Below are 15,154 nucleotides of genomic sequence, written 5' to 3' on the forward strand. Positions count from 1 at the left end.
AAAATGTAAAAATTAAAGGATAAAATATTATATATATCATCTTAGTTTTACTTTATTTAAAAATTAAAAAAGCAAAACAAAAGGCAGAAAACGTATTTATTTAGAATTCCTGAAAATTTTCGCGGCGGATATTAATAGTTAATAGATTGAAACGACAACATGAATTGCGTAGAAATATCAAATTCTCAAATCTCACCCGCACACGACAGACACGAACACGATGGTTGAAATTTGAAGCAAAGCACGTGTTTGTGTGTGACCTTCTCTCTCTCTAAACTCCGATGGCTTTCTCTGCAATCACTACCTTGCCCTCTCCTCAATTTCTCCGCCTTCCTCAATCTTCACCCTCTCTTCGATTTTCACCGCCAATTCTCAAACGCCCCAAACCCCTCTCCATTCGATCAGTTTCAATCCCCGGTACATTATATCCTTTTACTCCCTCCTTTGCCAATTTGCTGTTAATTTCTCCGTTAATTAGCAACATCAATGACAATTATCATAATTATGATTACTATTCTGTGGCTTAGAATATGATAAATCGTCATAAATTATTTCTAGCTTGTAGCAAAGAGGGACGCACTTTTTTCCATTTGAATGTTTTTGTTAGGAAACGGTTGCAAATTTGCATGTAATAAGATATCCCATTATTTGCATGACGAGCTTTTCCTACCCTAATTTCTGGGAAGATTTTGGGTTTCTTCCAAGTTTACTGCATTTTTCTTATCAACAGTAATGGTGTGTCGGCAGGAATAAAGGATGAAAAGTTAATAATGTATCAGACCCTAATTTATACCCAGTACATAGATGCAGGACCTCTTTTGTTATAATTTTTTGCTTCCTCATATGGCATATTGACCTAGAAATAGAAAGATTGATTTCTTAACCTTTCATTCAGGGATTGTTTGGGTAAATAGCTTAATTAAGCACTTGCTGATAAGTGCTTATGTATAAGTCGTTTCTATAATCAAAGGGAACATAAAGTTAAACTGTTTTTCATATAAATTGTGAACTGTTTTTATAAGTTATCTTGGATAGCTTATTGAAATAAGCTGAAAACAGATTTATGGGCAACTCATAAGTTATTTTCATAAGCTCTCACAAATTCCGATACAAGTGTTTATGTTATAAGATAGGAAAGATTTCAAAATTGTTTAATGATTTGGCATTACATAATTAGATGATGGTGAAGTTTTACATTGACTCTTTTAATTAGGCATTATATTCATATATGAAGATTTAGATGATGGACAATAGACATTTTGAAGTTCCCAACCTAAAGAACTCTCCGCAAGTTATTGTTATTTTTACTAGTGCTCTCAGTAAATCCAAGGAAAAACCTGGAGTTTTCTGTTATTGGCATTCACTCTGTTTTAATATCATTAACCAGATTGCAACAGCTAAACAGTATATTTTGAATTTTGTTATATACTTGTTTGTTATGTGAAATACTTTTTCTGCCACACTCAGCACTTTTTTAATCTTTGCTTTCACTCACCCCCACCTCAATATCTTTCAGCTGCACCAGCATCTGGTTCTCTGGCCCCTGCAGTTTCACTTACGGATAATGCGCTGAAGCACTTGAATAAGATGAGGTCTGAACGAAATCAAGATTTATGTTTAAGAATAGGTGTCAAACAGGGAGGGTGCTCTGGTATGTCATACACAATGGATTTTGAAGACAGGGCTAATAAAAGGCCAGATGATTCAATTATTGAGTATGAAGGTTTTGAAATTGGTATGATTCATATTCTGTTTTTTATCATTGACATTTTTAATGCACAAGCTTTAGCTACATCCCTTCATTTTATGCAATTTTACAGGTTGATTTGTCAAGATTGCCAATGAATGCTCTTCACCTTACACACCATAACTTCTGTATAAAATTATTCGCCTGATTAAGCTATTTGACCAAGACAAAGTGTGTAATGTTTGGCACTTGGTAGTTGCAAATAGGTGGAGGATACTAAACGGGTTGTAGCGGTGATGATAATGCTAATTATGTTTTTAGGTGGTGCCTATAAAAGAAATGTTTTTATGTGGTAGAAGGTTTTGGTTCAATGTTTATATACATGAGTGATTTTAGGCTTTTAGCATGTAAAAATGTCTTTACACAGCAAATACATTATTCTTTAATTGGGAGAGGGAGAGAATCTATGGAATACAAATGGTTTAAAACTTAAAAGAAGTATTATTTATTTCTTTAATCAATGACAATAGTGACTGATTGATTTTATTTAGAACATAGGATTTCCTCCTGCAGGGATTAACTAAGCTTCCTGGATCCAACTTCCTACTATTGTTACAGTTTTTGCCCATTCTTTTTGCTTAATGTATCAACTAAGTGTAATTCACTAATTTTACTTTCAAGAAATAAAAGCCAACCCCCTACTAGCTCTATATTGATTCAATAGGAAAAAAAAATAATCTTAGACTGAATTGAAAGTTTGGTCCCCTCAACATGATCTTTTTTGCTTATTTTTCAGCCTTGATTGCTAGAGTTTTTTGCATTGGAGAAACATTTAAAAATGTTGTTGTTATTATAATTACTGTTAAGACGACACTTGGATTGCTTCCAGTATTAAGCTTACTGTATTTGGTAAATAAGAGAAAGAACAGTGAGCAAAATGTCTATGGTGATTATGGTATTGGAGACTTCCCTCTATATATTTCTTTGATCAATGTATCAAGTGCAGCGCTTGATGTGTTTGTTCAAGTCTTAAACCATAAGCCACTGCATGACATATTTTGACTTCTCCATTTATTTCTGCAGTTTGTGATCCTAAGAGCCTACTCTTCATATTTGGCATGCAATTAGATTACAGTGATGCTCTGATTGGGGGAGGCTTCTCTTTCAAGAATCCTAACGCGACACAGACTTGTGGATGTGGTAAATCCTTTGCCGCTGAAATGTAGAATCATGTTTATAGACAATAGTTTGTTTCTACTTTCTAGCAACACTCTGGACTAAATATAGATATGCTTTTAATACTAACATAAATATATTCATGTGCATTGTAAAAAAAAATATGTACTGAATGCTTGTTATTTGTATTTCTGTTTATATTTGTTTCGCTGCATCATTAGTCATTCATCTTTTCAATTTGTTTACGGAAATCTGTTTGTTATTGCGTTCATGGTTAGTGCATTTTTGAATTGATGGAACGAGAGGGGATGAAATGGAATGAACTAAAATATAATGGAATAAAGCCTTCATCCCATCACTGTTTGGATTGTTATGATGGACTGAAACAAAATTTGAATTCCATCTTGTTACTCCCAAATTGGAGCGAAAGAAAAGTATAGGTAAACTATGAAATAGATCCCACTAATTTTATATTCTGACTTCATTTTGCATTCCCTTTCATTCTATATACTCTTCTGCTAATTCAAGCATTGAAGGAAGTACATGCTGATTGCTAAAGTATGACAGAAATTAGATAAAAACTGCTGTATTTTATACAACTTGTCGCAGTTGATTCATAAAAATAATTTATGTTTCTCATCTATAACATTTTAGTTTCGGGAATATCACAAGGAGAATGTTAACAAGTTGTTTTTAGAACACTAAAAATTATTGAAAAATGTTGATGATATATTCTCAACCTTTTTTTCAATATCGCAACTTCTAAAAAGTTATTACTAATTTCTTAACTAATAATTTTCTTAAGGTATACTATGTTTATAGGATCTGTATCATAAGTTCATAACATGAGATGTTTTATAATATGTGAAGGCATGATTAAAGTCAACATTAATGCTTCAATAGGAGTCACTTTTTGAACATCGAAGTTGCTAATTATATGTTTATTTACAGCAATTAACTTTTTTGACCCCAAATGCATCAGTTAAGGGATTCCTGACTTCCTTAGTTCCATTTTTTTTTTGTGAATACTTCCCTAGTTCCCTTGATTCTTTTAATATTATTGGTATAAAAATTAATTTGATTACATAATCTAAATGACACTATTGGTATGAAAGTCAAACGATTATGAGCATTCAATTAAATAAATGGTGCTATATTTTAATTAGATTGTAGGTAATATCTACCAACACCTATTTAACTTGAAGCGAAATGTCTAAATGCGCCATACTATAAAAAATGTACAAGTTACTTTTCATATTCCTTAACTTTTTATTTTCATATGAGAAATGACCATTTTAATTTACGTTTATTCAAAATTTCATAAAAATAAAATTGTGACATGCGATTGGAGTGGTTGTCATGTGTCTCGTCTTAATTGATTGTCATTTGATTTTCGTATGGTATTTTTCGTCAAATTGTAAATTTAACAACATTCAACATGTAAAATATAATTAATAATTACAATAAATAAATAAATAATACCTAAGGTTAAATTTCAAACAAATAACAAAACTGTCATTAACTAGGAGATAAACGAATTTTGAAAACATATTATTTTTCCTTTTTTTGGTGAATAGATCATTTATCCTTTAATAAAACGTTTTAATCTATTTTTATAAAAAATGTTAATATACTGGAACTGACAACATTAACCAGATTAGGCCAAAATTTAAAAATAATACCTATTAAATGTGATAATATATAATGTACTGTTAGTCCATGTCCTATCATTTTAGTTAGTTAGTTAGTGCAGCGGTTATGTTTGTCATTGAATTATTACTATTTTTTTATATAACAATAACAGTTTATTACAATAAAAATGATAACAGTTATTATTTTTACAATTTCTATAAATTAATAGTGTAAAAAATTTCACATTCAACATTATATTATACTAAAATTAAAATTAAAAATTAAAACATTTCTTGGAATAAAAGAGCACCACGTGTCAGGATATCCAACGGCTGAGATATAAGACGATGGTCATTCACCAGAACTACGGTGTACCCTACCTGATTAGTCCCTTTGTGATTCCTGGGAAACTCATTTCATTAGAGTGAGAGAGAGAGAGAGAGAGAGAGAGAGGTATCACAGTGAAACGAAGAAGCCCTAACTACGCACGCACTCATTCTTGAGAAAGCTCAATATTCATTCGTCCATGGCACTCTCTTCTCGTCTCTTTTCCAAATCCAAATTGGTATCCCTCATATCAATTCCTTCTCTTCCATTAGCTACCAATTCTTCATAGTGTTTTTTTCCCTTTCACGTTCTCACTTTTGATTTTGTTGTTGCAATCTCGGGATCTGCATTGCTTTCAATACATCTAGCGATATCTGATTGTCTATCTCGATAATTTAAAATCAAAATTATTCGGAAAAGAGATATATACGCTAGAATTCGAGGGTTAACATTTCGTTTATCCATGTCTTTTGGTCAATTAGGTTTTTCTTTCTTCGCTGATTCTATTGTTTGGGGAAATTACGTTTTTCACTTGTTTGCACCCTAGGAGCAGTCAATGTGTTTGGATTTATGATCCCTGACCATCATCAGCCATGGCCACCCGATTAAAAAAATGTCCTGGTGCTCTGTCATATTGAGTTGCGTAATAGTGTGTGGAAATGAATGATATGAAACTCGTGTTTGAATGATGGTTTATTCATTTAAAAGTGACGATGCTTGTGATTTATCTACTGATTTATCTCATATTTAGTTGCGGAATAGTATGTGAAAATGAATGATATGAAACTTTCCATGGTGGTTAAAATGCATAAGTTTTGTTTATTAATTAGAAAGTGATGGTGTTTTTGATTTATCTACTTTTTTTTGTCATGTGCTCATTTTTCTCCATTTTCTTACAGATCTATGGCTGTCAAATACTTCTGCAAAAGGAGCATGCTATTCCAGTTCGTCACTTTGCTAAAGAGTCTGCCCCTCCTGCCCTTAAGGGAGATCGTGAGTTCTCTTATACAGTTGTATAGTTTTAAAATATGCATTTTGATCTTTAATGGAATTTTTTTTATTCATGTCACTGTCTGTATCTGACAACATATTCTTTGATTGAATGGGAAAAAGAGATGCTGAAGAACATTTTTGTGGAGGTGAAGAACAAATTTGAGACTGCCATAGGAATATTAAAGAAGGAGAAGATCACCATTGACCCAGAAGATCCAGCTGCTGTTTCTCATTATGCAAAGGTCATGAAAACAGTTAGAGAGAAGTGAGATTCTGCTTTAACTTGTTCTTTTTATCTGACTATTTCTGCTCAATATTTTGTTATTTTAACTATGTTATGCCTACAATCTTTTGTTCATTCTACAGGGCAAGCTTGTTGTCGGAGTCCCAAGACATACTATCCACCATTGAAATTGAGACTCAGGATATTCCAGATGCTCGGACCTATCTTCTGACTTTGAAGGAAATAAGAGTCAAGTGTGTGATGATGATGATCTATTCTCTTCTCTTTACTCTCTTCATTTTGTAACTAGATGTGATGATTGATATGTAAAGTGTGCCCTTTTACTTTTTCATTTATACCAGCTTCATTGTTTTGTGATATGTAAAATGATTCTTTCAATTCCATGCACCATTTTGACTTAATTATCAAATAGTGCTTTTGTTTTAAACCTCCAGTTCCAAAAATTGCCTGATGGCTTTGTTTTTTTCTGCAAATAGTGACTGGCCTAAATTATTATTGGGATTTACCTAATAATGTCTTTTTATACTTGTGTATGCATATGTTTTCTATACACAATTGAGATAAAAGGCAACATACGGCATCCCTTGCTTCAGGATGTGTTGGGTTCTTGTTACATGAGCTCATATTTATATGTTCATTTTTTTACAGGAAAGGTCTTACAGATGATCTTGGTGCAGAGGCTCTGATGATAGATGCATTGGACAAAATTGAAAAGGATTTAAAAAAACCTTTACTGAGAAATGATAAGAAAGGAATGGACCTTCTCTTGGCAGAGTTTGATAAGATTAATAAGAAGTAAGTTCATATCCCTTGATATCTTTTTGATGTTGGCTTTGGTTAATATTATGTGATATCTAAATTCAAGCTTTTGAAGCTGTCATCTGTGATTATTTTATTTCACTATCATTGTCATGGAATGTGGGCATGCGATTAGGTCTACTTGTTGGTGCTTTTATAAATATTTTATATGGTTGAGTGGCATTTATGCCCTCATTATATATGGGTAAGTGCTCATTTCATTAGATGGTGTAGAGGATAAGGATTTTTTTCTATAAAATATGGAGGAGGAAATTTTATTGAGTAGAAGGAAGAATTCCAGTTAACATATCTAATTTTTTGAAGTTGTGTTTTTGTTCTTTTTATAAATATTAGACCTTGCATCACTATGTTTAGTTTTATTGATTCGGTATTATTCCATTTGGTTGCTAAATTCCTAATTTGCTAGTGAGGATTCTGAAGTGTTTTATTCTCTTCAGTTGAGCACGATAAATTACATGGTTGTAGTTACTTTTTCTCTCTTTTTTTGGTCCCCCGCCCCCCTTCTTTTTCTTCCTTTGGTGGTGCCACCTTAGAATTGGAATTCGAAAGGAAGATCTACCAAAGTATGAAGAGGAGCTAGAACTTAAAGTAGCCAAAGCACAACTGGAGGAGCTGAAGAAGGATGCTCTCGAGGCAATGGAAACTCAAAAGAAAAGGTATTACTAATGATATCATTTCTTGCTCTTGTATTTTCCCCTTCTCCCCAATTCTCTTTAATGCTTTTGGACACTGGACATCGTTGATAAGCACATGATAATTACCTTTTATTTTCTGCTTAATTTTAACTCCCAAGTCCAAAGTTCAAGGATGATGCTTGGCCTTTCCTTGAATTGTAGGTTTTTATGGCTTTTGAACTTTGAACATATGAATGTAACAGTGTCCAATTGACGCGTTGGAAATTGGACTTCTGTTTTCTCCTCTACTTTTAGAATTACTTTTCACTCGTTTCTCTATGTGCAATAGGATAGAAATTTTAAACATGGTAGATTGGTAGGATTTATTTTGCCTCATCTGTTTGCCATTTCAGGGAGGAATTCAAGGATGAGCCTGAATCGGTCGATGTCAAAACTTTGGACATCAGAAACTTCCTTTAAAATGTCTTCAGGATGTTTTTGCACACACTAGAAATTATTGCATTTGGATAATGATGAAGCTGTGTTCAATAAGTAGACACCACTGGTTTGAAGTGCAACATTGATGCCAGTTTGAATATTCTTGAGTTTTTTCAAGATCTTTTTTGTATTTCAGATTCCATGTTAAACTGGAAGTTGAGGCTGTCAAATTTTCTAAATTTTTCTTGTCACGTTGTTTCCCAAGTATTTATTCTTATTGATTTTATGGCTGTTCCGCGACCCTGGTAACAATCTTACGACATTTAATTTAAAATAAATACTACTCTCTTCATCCCATAATATGTCTTCTTATATTTTTTTTACAAAAAAAAGTTAATAAATAAATAAAAGAGAATGACAATTTTATAAAATTAATTTTTTTATTATTAATTTATGAATGATTTTGTTACTGATCGGTTTTGATATTATAAGGAATATAAGTGGAAAAAATTAACTTTACATTAAAAAATTAAATAATAATAATTTTATGATTTTTCTCTTACATGATGAAGATGAAGTATTGTGCAGGTGTTGTACAATGAAGTTGTGGGAGTTTGTATTATTTAGAAGGAATGGAAATTTGTCAAAAGTCGTGTTTGAAAATTGAAATAGGGTTTTAGACAATTTAAATATAATTTTCTTATGTAAAATTTCTAAAGGGGGTTTATTTGGTTTATGATTTCATTGGGTGTAAAAGAATTAAGTTTTTTATTTCTTTTTGGTGAATGAATTAAGTTTTTGGTTTTGGGTCTTAATAAATATGAAATTTAAATATATCTTACTATGTACGTAAGAGAATTCATTTTGAGTAAATATGAAATTTAAATATATATTACTATGTACGTAAGAGAATTCATTTTGAGTAAACTATTAATTTAGTTTCCGAAAATATAAAGTATTATTATATTAGTCTTTAAAAGTAAGAAAAAAAAATCAAAATAAGTTATTATGTTATCACTTTATTCCTTAAACTTAATTAGTTAGGGATTAAGATTTTAAAAGATCATTTTTACATAAAAAAAAGTCTAGTAAATTTTATAGATGAGGTTGGAATACTATGACTTATAAGAGACTTTTATGATAATTTAAATTTTAATAGATTTATATTATAAGAATTTAAAGAATTTGAAAAAGACTTTATAAATTTATAACATTTAAAAGAATTTTGTGAATTTTTAAAAACACATATAAAATTACAAGAATTAATAAAAAAAATAATGAAGTTTAGATTAAAAAAAAAAGGTAAAACCAATTAATTTTTTAATCTTTTAACAGTTAAATTGATTCTAAGTTCATGTCCTCCTATATTAACCCTTTTTGCAACAATATTTTTTCATTTTCACTTTTGAAATTGAACAATAGATTTAAAATTATACGTTGGTTTTTTTATTTTTTATTTTTTTAATTACTACAATTATTTCATGATAAATCATATAACATATTTATATGGGGTAGAAGAGAGTGGCAAAGGTGGATGATTTGTAAGAGTTATTGAATTATGTGACGACGAAATTAAATATAGCAGTCACACAGATAAATACTAAATTGAGCATGTTAATATTCCAAAAATAATCCAATAGTTATTTAGATAAAAAAAATTTAAATATATCTTTTAGTAAGAGAAAAGATAAATTAAATTATTTTAAAATATTAGATTATTATTTTTTATTTTAAAAAGATGTTAGTGTAATAATATATTGGATTGATTAAAGATAATTATAATTAAAAATAATAATATATAAAGAAAGATTGATTAAACAAATTTCAAATTACATATCATTCTTATATAAGGATAGACAATGCATTCTCTTATAATCACGTACATAAGCGGTCTCGACATTAGTGAATGGGTTGCTCAAGAAATAAGAAAAAGAAAAACAAGAAAATTCTTTCAATGCAATTGATAGAAGAAAATAAGAATAATGAAGAACACAAATTTTTTATTTCAAAAAGTGAGTAAAATAATTTTTTTTCTAAACTTTCATAATATAATTTTTAAAGAAAGTGTTATGTATTTTTGATATAAAATTTCATAAAAAGAAAAAATCCTTAGGAAGATACATGTATTTTTTATATAAAAGTTCATAAAAAGAAAAATTCCTTAGGCATACTAATTAGCGAATATATTATACAAGGCCTGCCATAAGGAAATTTAATTTTCGACATATTAGTAAATTGCAGTGACGACACTTCTTCCTTTTCGTGTTCGAATTCAAAAATTTGGAAGACAGAGATACGAGTTACGGTGTTTTAGGTGACAGATAGGATAATCAAGAAAAATTCGGTGGCACTAATTCAATTGAAATTGCTGAATTAGCTTTCAAATATAAAATTTATGTGTACTGTACTCCTTTTCTTTTAAAACATTGTGCTACTTATATAAAAATATATATTTGGATGCGTTTAGTCTAATATTAGAATGTATTTGTAAGCTAAAGTACATTTAGATTGCATGCCAGCAGCAAGGAAAAATTGGAGCACAAATAATATATATATGTTGATGTAAATTGAATTTATTTTATGATATTTTCTTCTCGGTGCTTTTTATTTGAATGATTGAATATGATTTGATTATATTTATATGCATATTTAAATGATATCTTCATGAAATTTATGAGATATTTTGAGAGGATAACGAGATTTATTATAGATATTTTCACATGATGATGAAAAGATTTTAAATACTTCATTTATGTATGATGGGAAAGACATTGAAATTATTGTAAAAAATAAGTTCATTGATCCTTGGAAGAATCCACACTAATTTTGGGAATGAATCTTATAATTCTATGAATCACTTACTTGTGTATGTTGTATTTATTTAGATGCGTTGAAATGTTGTCATTTATTTAAATATTTTATTTATTTAAAATTTCATGATTTGGATTTGTTTTAATATGGTTTTTATTAGTGTGTAAATATATATATATATATATATATATATATATATATATATATATATAATTTTATTTTAAATTCATTATGGATATCATAGTTGATTTTTCATGTTACCGTATCGGCTGAGAATAATACTATTTGTCAACTCCTATCAATTATTTTATTTATTGATATTATCATTTCATTATAAGTGTTATTTTCATAGCACGAATAAGTTGTTGAGTTTAAGGAAACTGGAAGACATCATTCTCTTAGTTTGAGTGAAATCATTTGATAAATGTTTTATACTAAAAAGTTTAATGAAATTCATTAGAAATCCTTCTTAAAAAATAATCCATCAAAATTTATATATTTTTTAATATCAAATTTTCTTTTATAAGTGATAAAAAATATTATTTGGATATCATCGAATTTTGTTGTCCTCATTAAAAAAAACTTAAAAGTCTTAATTAAATATCATAAGACTTATTTATATTGTTTAAAAATTTTGATTAAATATCCCAAGACTTTTTATAAAAAAAAATATATTTTAATATCCTTTGAAATCCTAATCTGTATGATATTTTATTAAGTCATGCAATTTTTTAAATTTTGGGAGTGAAAAATTATTAGGATTTTTTAAATTTTATTACTTTTTATAAACTAAAGGAATGATGCCTGAGGCCTTAGAAGATCAAATTGACTATTTAATTCCTTTTTCAAATAATATTTGGGTTTTCCTTTGGGATAATTGAATTATAGAATAATTATTATATGGAATAATTCACAAAAAATACTATAATAGTGCAAGTGTGTGTGATTAAATTATTTAATTTAACCTGAATAAATAAAAGTGTCTCAAGGTTTCTGGAATGAAGAAAGGAGGTGAATGAAAGACTTTTGTGACAGGTAGCAGCTCAGCTAAATGCAATGGTTGGTTAACGTTAATGCTGTGTTGTGGACACACTCTCACATCTCATATCTCATATCTCAATCTCCGTGTGTTTAGATGTCTCTCAATTTGCAACTAAAAAATAAAAATGTTGAGACAATCGGTTTTCAGTTTGTTCGTAGTAACTCTTTCTCTTTCACTTTTCCTTTTCACCATCAATATCAATGTCATGCCCATGCCTCTCTCTCTTTTCCCTCACCACCACGCACTCGCTTTTGCCCTCCGACAACCGTCTTCTCTGCCGTGACGGCGGAGCATCCAGCCGCGCCACCGGTGAGGATGGTGGCAGTGGTTGGCCACGGAGTTGCCAGCCCTCTCAAGTCTGCATCTTGGGAACAAGTCATGCTTCACACTGTTACGTACCCTCTCAAATTTTCTTTCCTTCAGTTATTATATCAAATTCAATGAGTTTTTGTGTTGTTTAATAAGTTAATTATTTATTATTCCAGCAACCTCGACTTTTATGGATCCAAACGTTAATTTATTCTCCCTCTCCCTCTCTCTGTGTCTATCTTTTGTTTTTATTTTATAGTACTTATTTAATGCATGATAATATTATAAAACATCTTGTGGATGATTGTTAGCACTTAGCAATATGTTCAAAGGTTTTTTTTTTTTTTCGTGGTTCAATATTTCGGGAATTAGTTTTGAGAGAGAACTAGGATGCTTGCAGTGGACAATTTTGATGAATTGAATTAGTGAAAGTTATTTAAGTATTTGGCAAATGTGAACTATTTGTGGAGGAGGAGGAGGAGAAAGGGAAGGAAATAAGGTGCATTGAGTGACATTTGGAGTAGCACACATGATAATTTCCTAAGTTTCAGAGTAATTTACATTAGCCTCTCGTGAACTTTGTTTGAATTACATGATTCATTAGAAAACAATATTAACAAAAAAGAAAGAAAACATCAATGAGGCAAAGCTTTACACCAAATTGAAGCCAATAAACCTATAAGAGATCTCCACAAAGATCTGAGAGTTAAAACTCCAGCACATTGCCTAAAAAATTGGCTTCTTTTTTCCTTTAGCAAAATCAGTTAAGCTACTCCACAAAATCTGCTCCAAGGACCCATAACACTCCAAACACTTTCCAAAAGGCCAAACAAAGAATTCCGTGAAGAAAGATCAACTAAACAATGTAAGTACAGGTGAGGAACTGATTCATGCTTGCACCACACATGTCAAGGAAACAACCTTTGATGGCCTTCGAATTAAACCTGTAATATGTCATTGGTTTTAATTTTATTAAGCACTGCAATTCAATTGAAAAGACTTGACCTTAGAGGTTTATCATAACTGAAAATATCTCTTTCCAAATAACAAGTTAAGAATTGAAAAAGAGATTTGCACATAAATAACCAAGACAGATAAAGAGATCAGATCTATTTACTTGGACTACAGTACAATAGGTACAATCTCCCTCTCTCTCTCTCTCTCTCTGTGTGTTTGTGTGTGTGTATATATATATATATATATATATATATATATATATATATATTTATTTATTTATTTATTTATTTATATATATAATTGGGATTTTGTGCTTGTGATATCATTATTACAGCATATTGCTTTCAAATTTGGCTGGATAACATGCAGCTTTTGCCTTTATTTAGAATATCTTCAGATCTGTGACAGAAATCTTCTATATCTTCTTGTGACGTGTCTTGCTACACCTGTACTTCGTTTGTCATTATATTTCTTATAAGAATAGTATGCTTAATCTTTTGATTGGGTCCAGTGTCATTAATAATTCCTTTTACCAGGCAGAGATTGAAATGGGTTGATGAAGGGTATGAACTTCTTGTATTTACAGATGAATGTATCATATCTAATGGACAAATGACCATAAAACTCCAGAGAGAATTACTGAATGCTGATATATTGGTGATTGTTGCTGTTACAAACAAGGAATCCGTTGAGTGGATTAATAACAACTGCAAAACTATTGAAAATGTAATATGCCTTGACTCTTCACCAGATTTGAAAAACAAATTAGGAGGCTATGATGTTCCCAGTGAAGTAAGAGGAAGTATATTTGGAAATTTTTTTGGAAAGTCTCAATCTGATAAAGCTAAAGAATCATATGAAGTAGTGCAAACAGTATCTGAAGCATGGGATCGACATAATTCTGATGATATAAGGTTCTGTTTGCTGGTACTAATCAATGCTTATATAAGGCCGGTTCCAGGGTTGAAGAACTTGGGAGCTAAAGGTTTTTCCACCCTAAACTGTATGTTGAAGAACTGTGGTCGTCAGGTACTTAATTGCTTGTTGGATCCCAATTGTAGGAAAGCTCTTCAATGCTTGAATAAGTGTAGTCCTGTTGATCAAGTTTGTAACTACTGATGTATTGCTTCATATGAAAGTACAAATCTAGAAGCCTTTTCACTATGTGTATTACTAAAAAACAACTGTCTTGAGTTGAAAGCAGAAATCCCTGACAAGCCATATGTGCCTCCAATGATTGAGTTCCAGGGGCAGAACTGAAGTCATGAAATGGCAGAAGATTTGTTTGTTGGATGGTTGGAGAGTTTCAAAGGGAGCTGGCGTGTTGTAGCAGGGCAGAACCCGGCATATGATCAATTTCCATGCCAATACCAGTTTTTCTATAGGGGAAAAGCAAAAGGGTCATTTTGGTATGAGCCCGTATTCCAGGTAAAAACATTGGAAGGCCAATTGGTCTGGAGTAGGAGGAAATATAGGGTCAGAAGAGGTAAGGTACCTGGCACATTCTATTTTAGTGTATTAGATAACGGAGTTGTTTCAAATGAGTTTTGGACAATTGTGGATGTATCTGATAATCTTAGTTGGGGTTTGTTCTATTATCACGGTGCTGCTAGAGTTGCAGGGCAATCTTATACTGGGGCAGTACTTGTTAGTCCAGATGGAGCATTTCCAAATGACACAGAGAGGACTAAGATAGTTGCTGCACTAGACAAATGTGAAATTAAAGAGTGGGAAGTATATTCTGTTGACAATTGTTCATGCATAGATCCACCCCTGGGAAGTTTACATACCATAGTCCAAATTGCAGATCCAAAGTACATGCCTATCTGATTATTACCAGAATTATTAATAGTCTCAATCCGGTTACGTTCAGCACGTCTCCAGTATATACATTCAAAGAAAGTTGATTGGTTCTTTTGTCGATGTCAATTTTCGTATTTGTTGGGGGATCGATAACAAGTAAAATTTTCTCAAGGCTCCATCAGCGACTTACGATAGTGTTTTAAAACAAATTTTATCTAAAAAAAATTTTCGTATTAGTTTAATTAATTTATTCTCTCTCGAATCTACTGTTGACTGTGGATTGAGTCAATTAGATCAGTAGG

At 30.8% G+C, this 15,154-nt stretch overlaps 2 protein-coding genes and 1 pseudogene across 3 annotated transcripts; all 3 read left to right on the forward strand.

Moving 5' to 3' along the window:
- The first annotated feature begins 130 nt into the window (after positions 1-130).
- LOC100527496 (uncharacterized) lies at positions 131-4,322 on the forward strand. 2 transcript variants are annotated; one of them, XM_006584469.2, is made up of 3 exons: positions 131-417; positions 1,517-1,735; positions 2,771-4,322. In XM_006584469.2, the coding sequence occupies exons 1-3, from the start codon at positions 282-284 to the stop codon at positions 2,911-2,913; spliced, it is 498 nt and encodes a 165-aa protein (XP_006584532.1). In that variant the 5' UTR covers positions 131-281; the 3' UTR covers positions 2,914-4,322.
- A 539-nt stretch (positions 4,323-4,861) lies between these two features.
- Positions 4,862-8,181, forward strand: LOC100787656 (probable ATP synthase 24 kDa subunit, mitochondrial). The gene is made up of 7 exons (XM_003531338.4): positions 4,862-5,060; positions 5,722-5,815; positions 5,936-6,080; positions 6,182-6,292; positions 6,708-6,854; positions 7,412-7,534; positions 7,906-8,181. Exons 1-7 carry the CDS (start codon positions 5,022-5,024, stop codon positions 7,970-7,972), a joined length of 726 nt encoding a protein of 241 aa, XP_003531386.1. The 5' UTR covers positions 4,862-5,021; the 3' UTR covers positions 7,973-8,181.
- Positions 8,182-11,712: 3,531 nt separating this feature from the next.
- Positions 11,713-15,094, forward strand: LOC100798773 (uncharacterized; annotated as a pseudogene).
- Positions 15,095-15,154: the final 60 nt, after the last annotated feature.

This window comes from Glycine max, chromosome 8 (genome assembly GCF_000004515.6).
Source record: "Glycine max cultivar Williams 82 chromosome 8, Glycine_max_v4.0, whole genome shotgun sequence".
NCBI classification, from domain to species: Eukaryota; Viridiplantae; Streptophyta; class Magnoliopsida; order Fabales; family Fabaceae; genus Glycine; species Glycine max.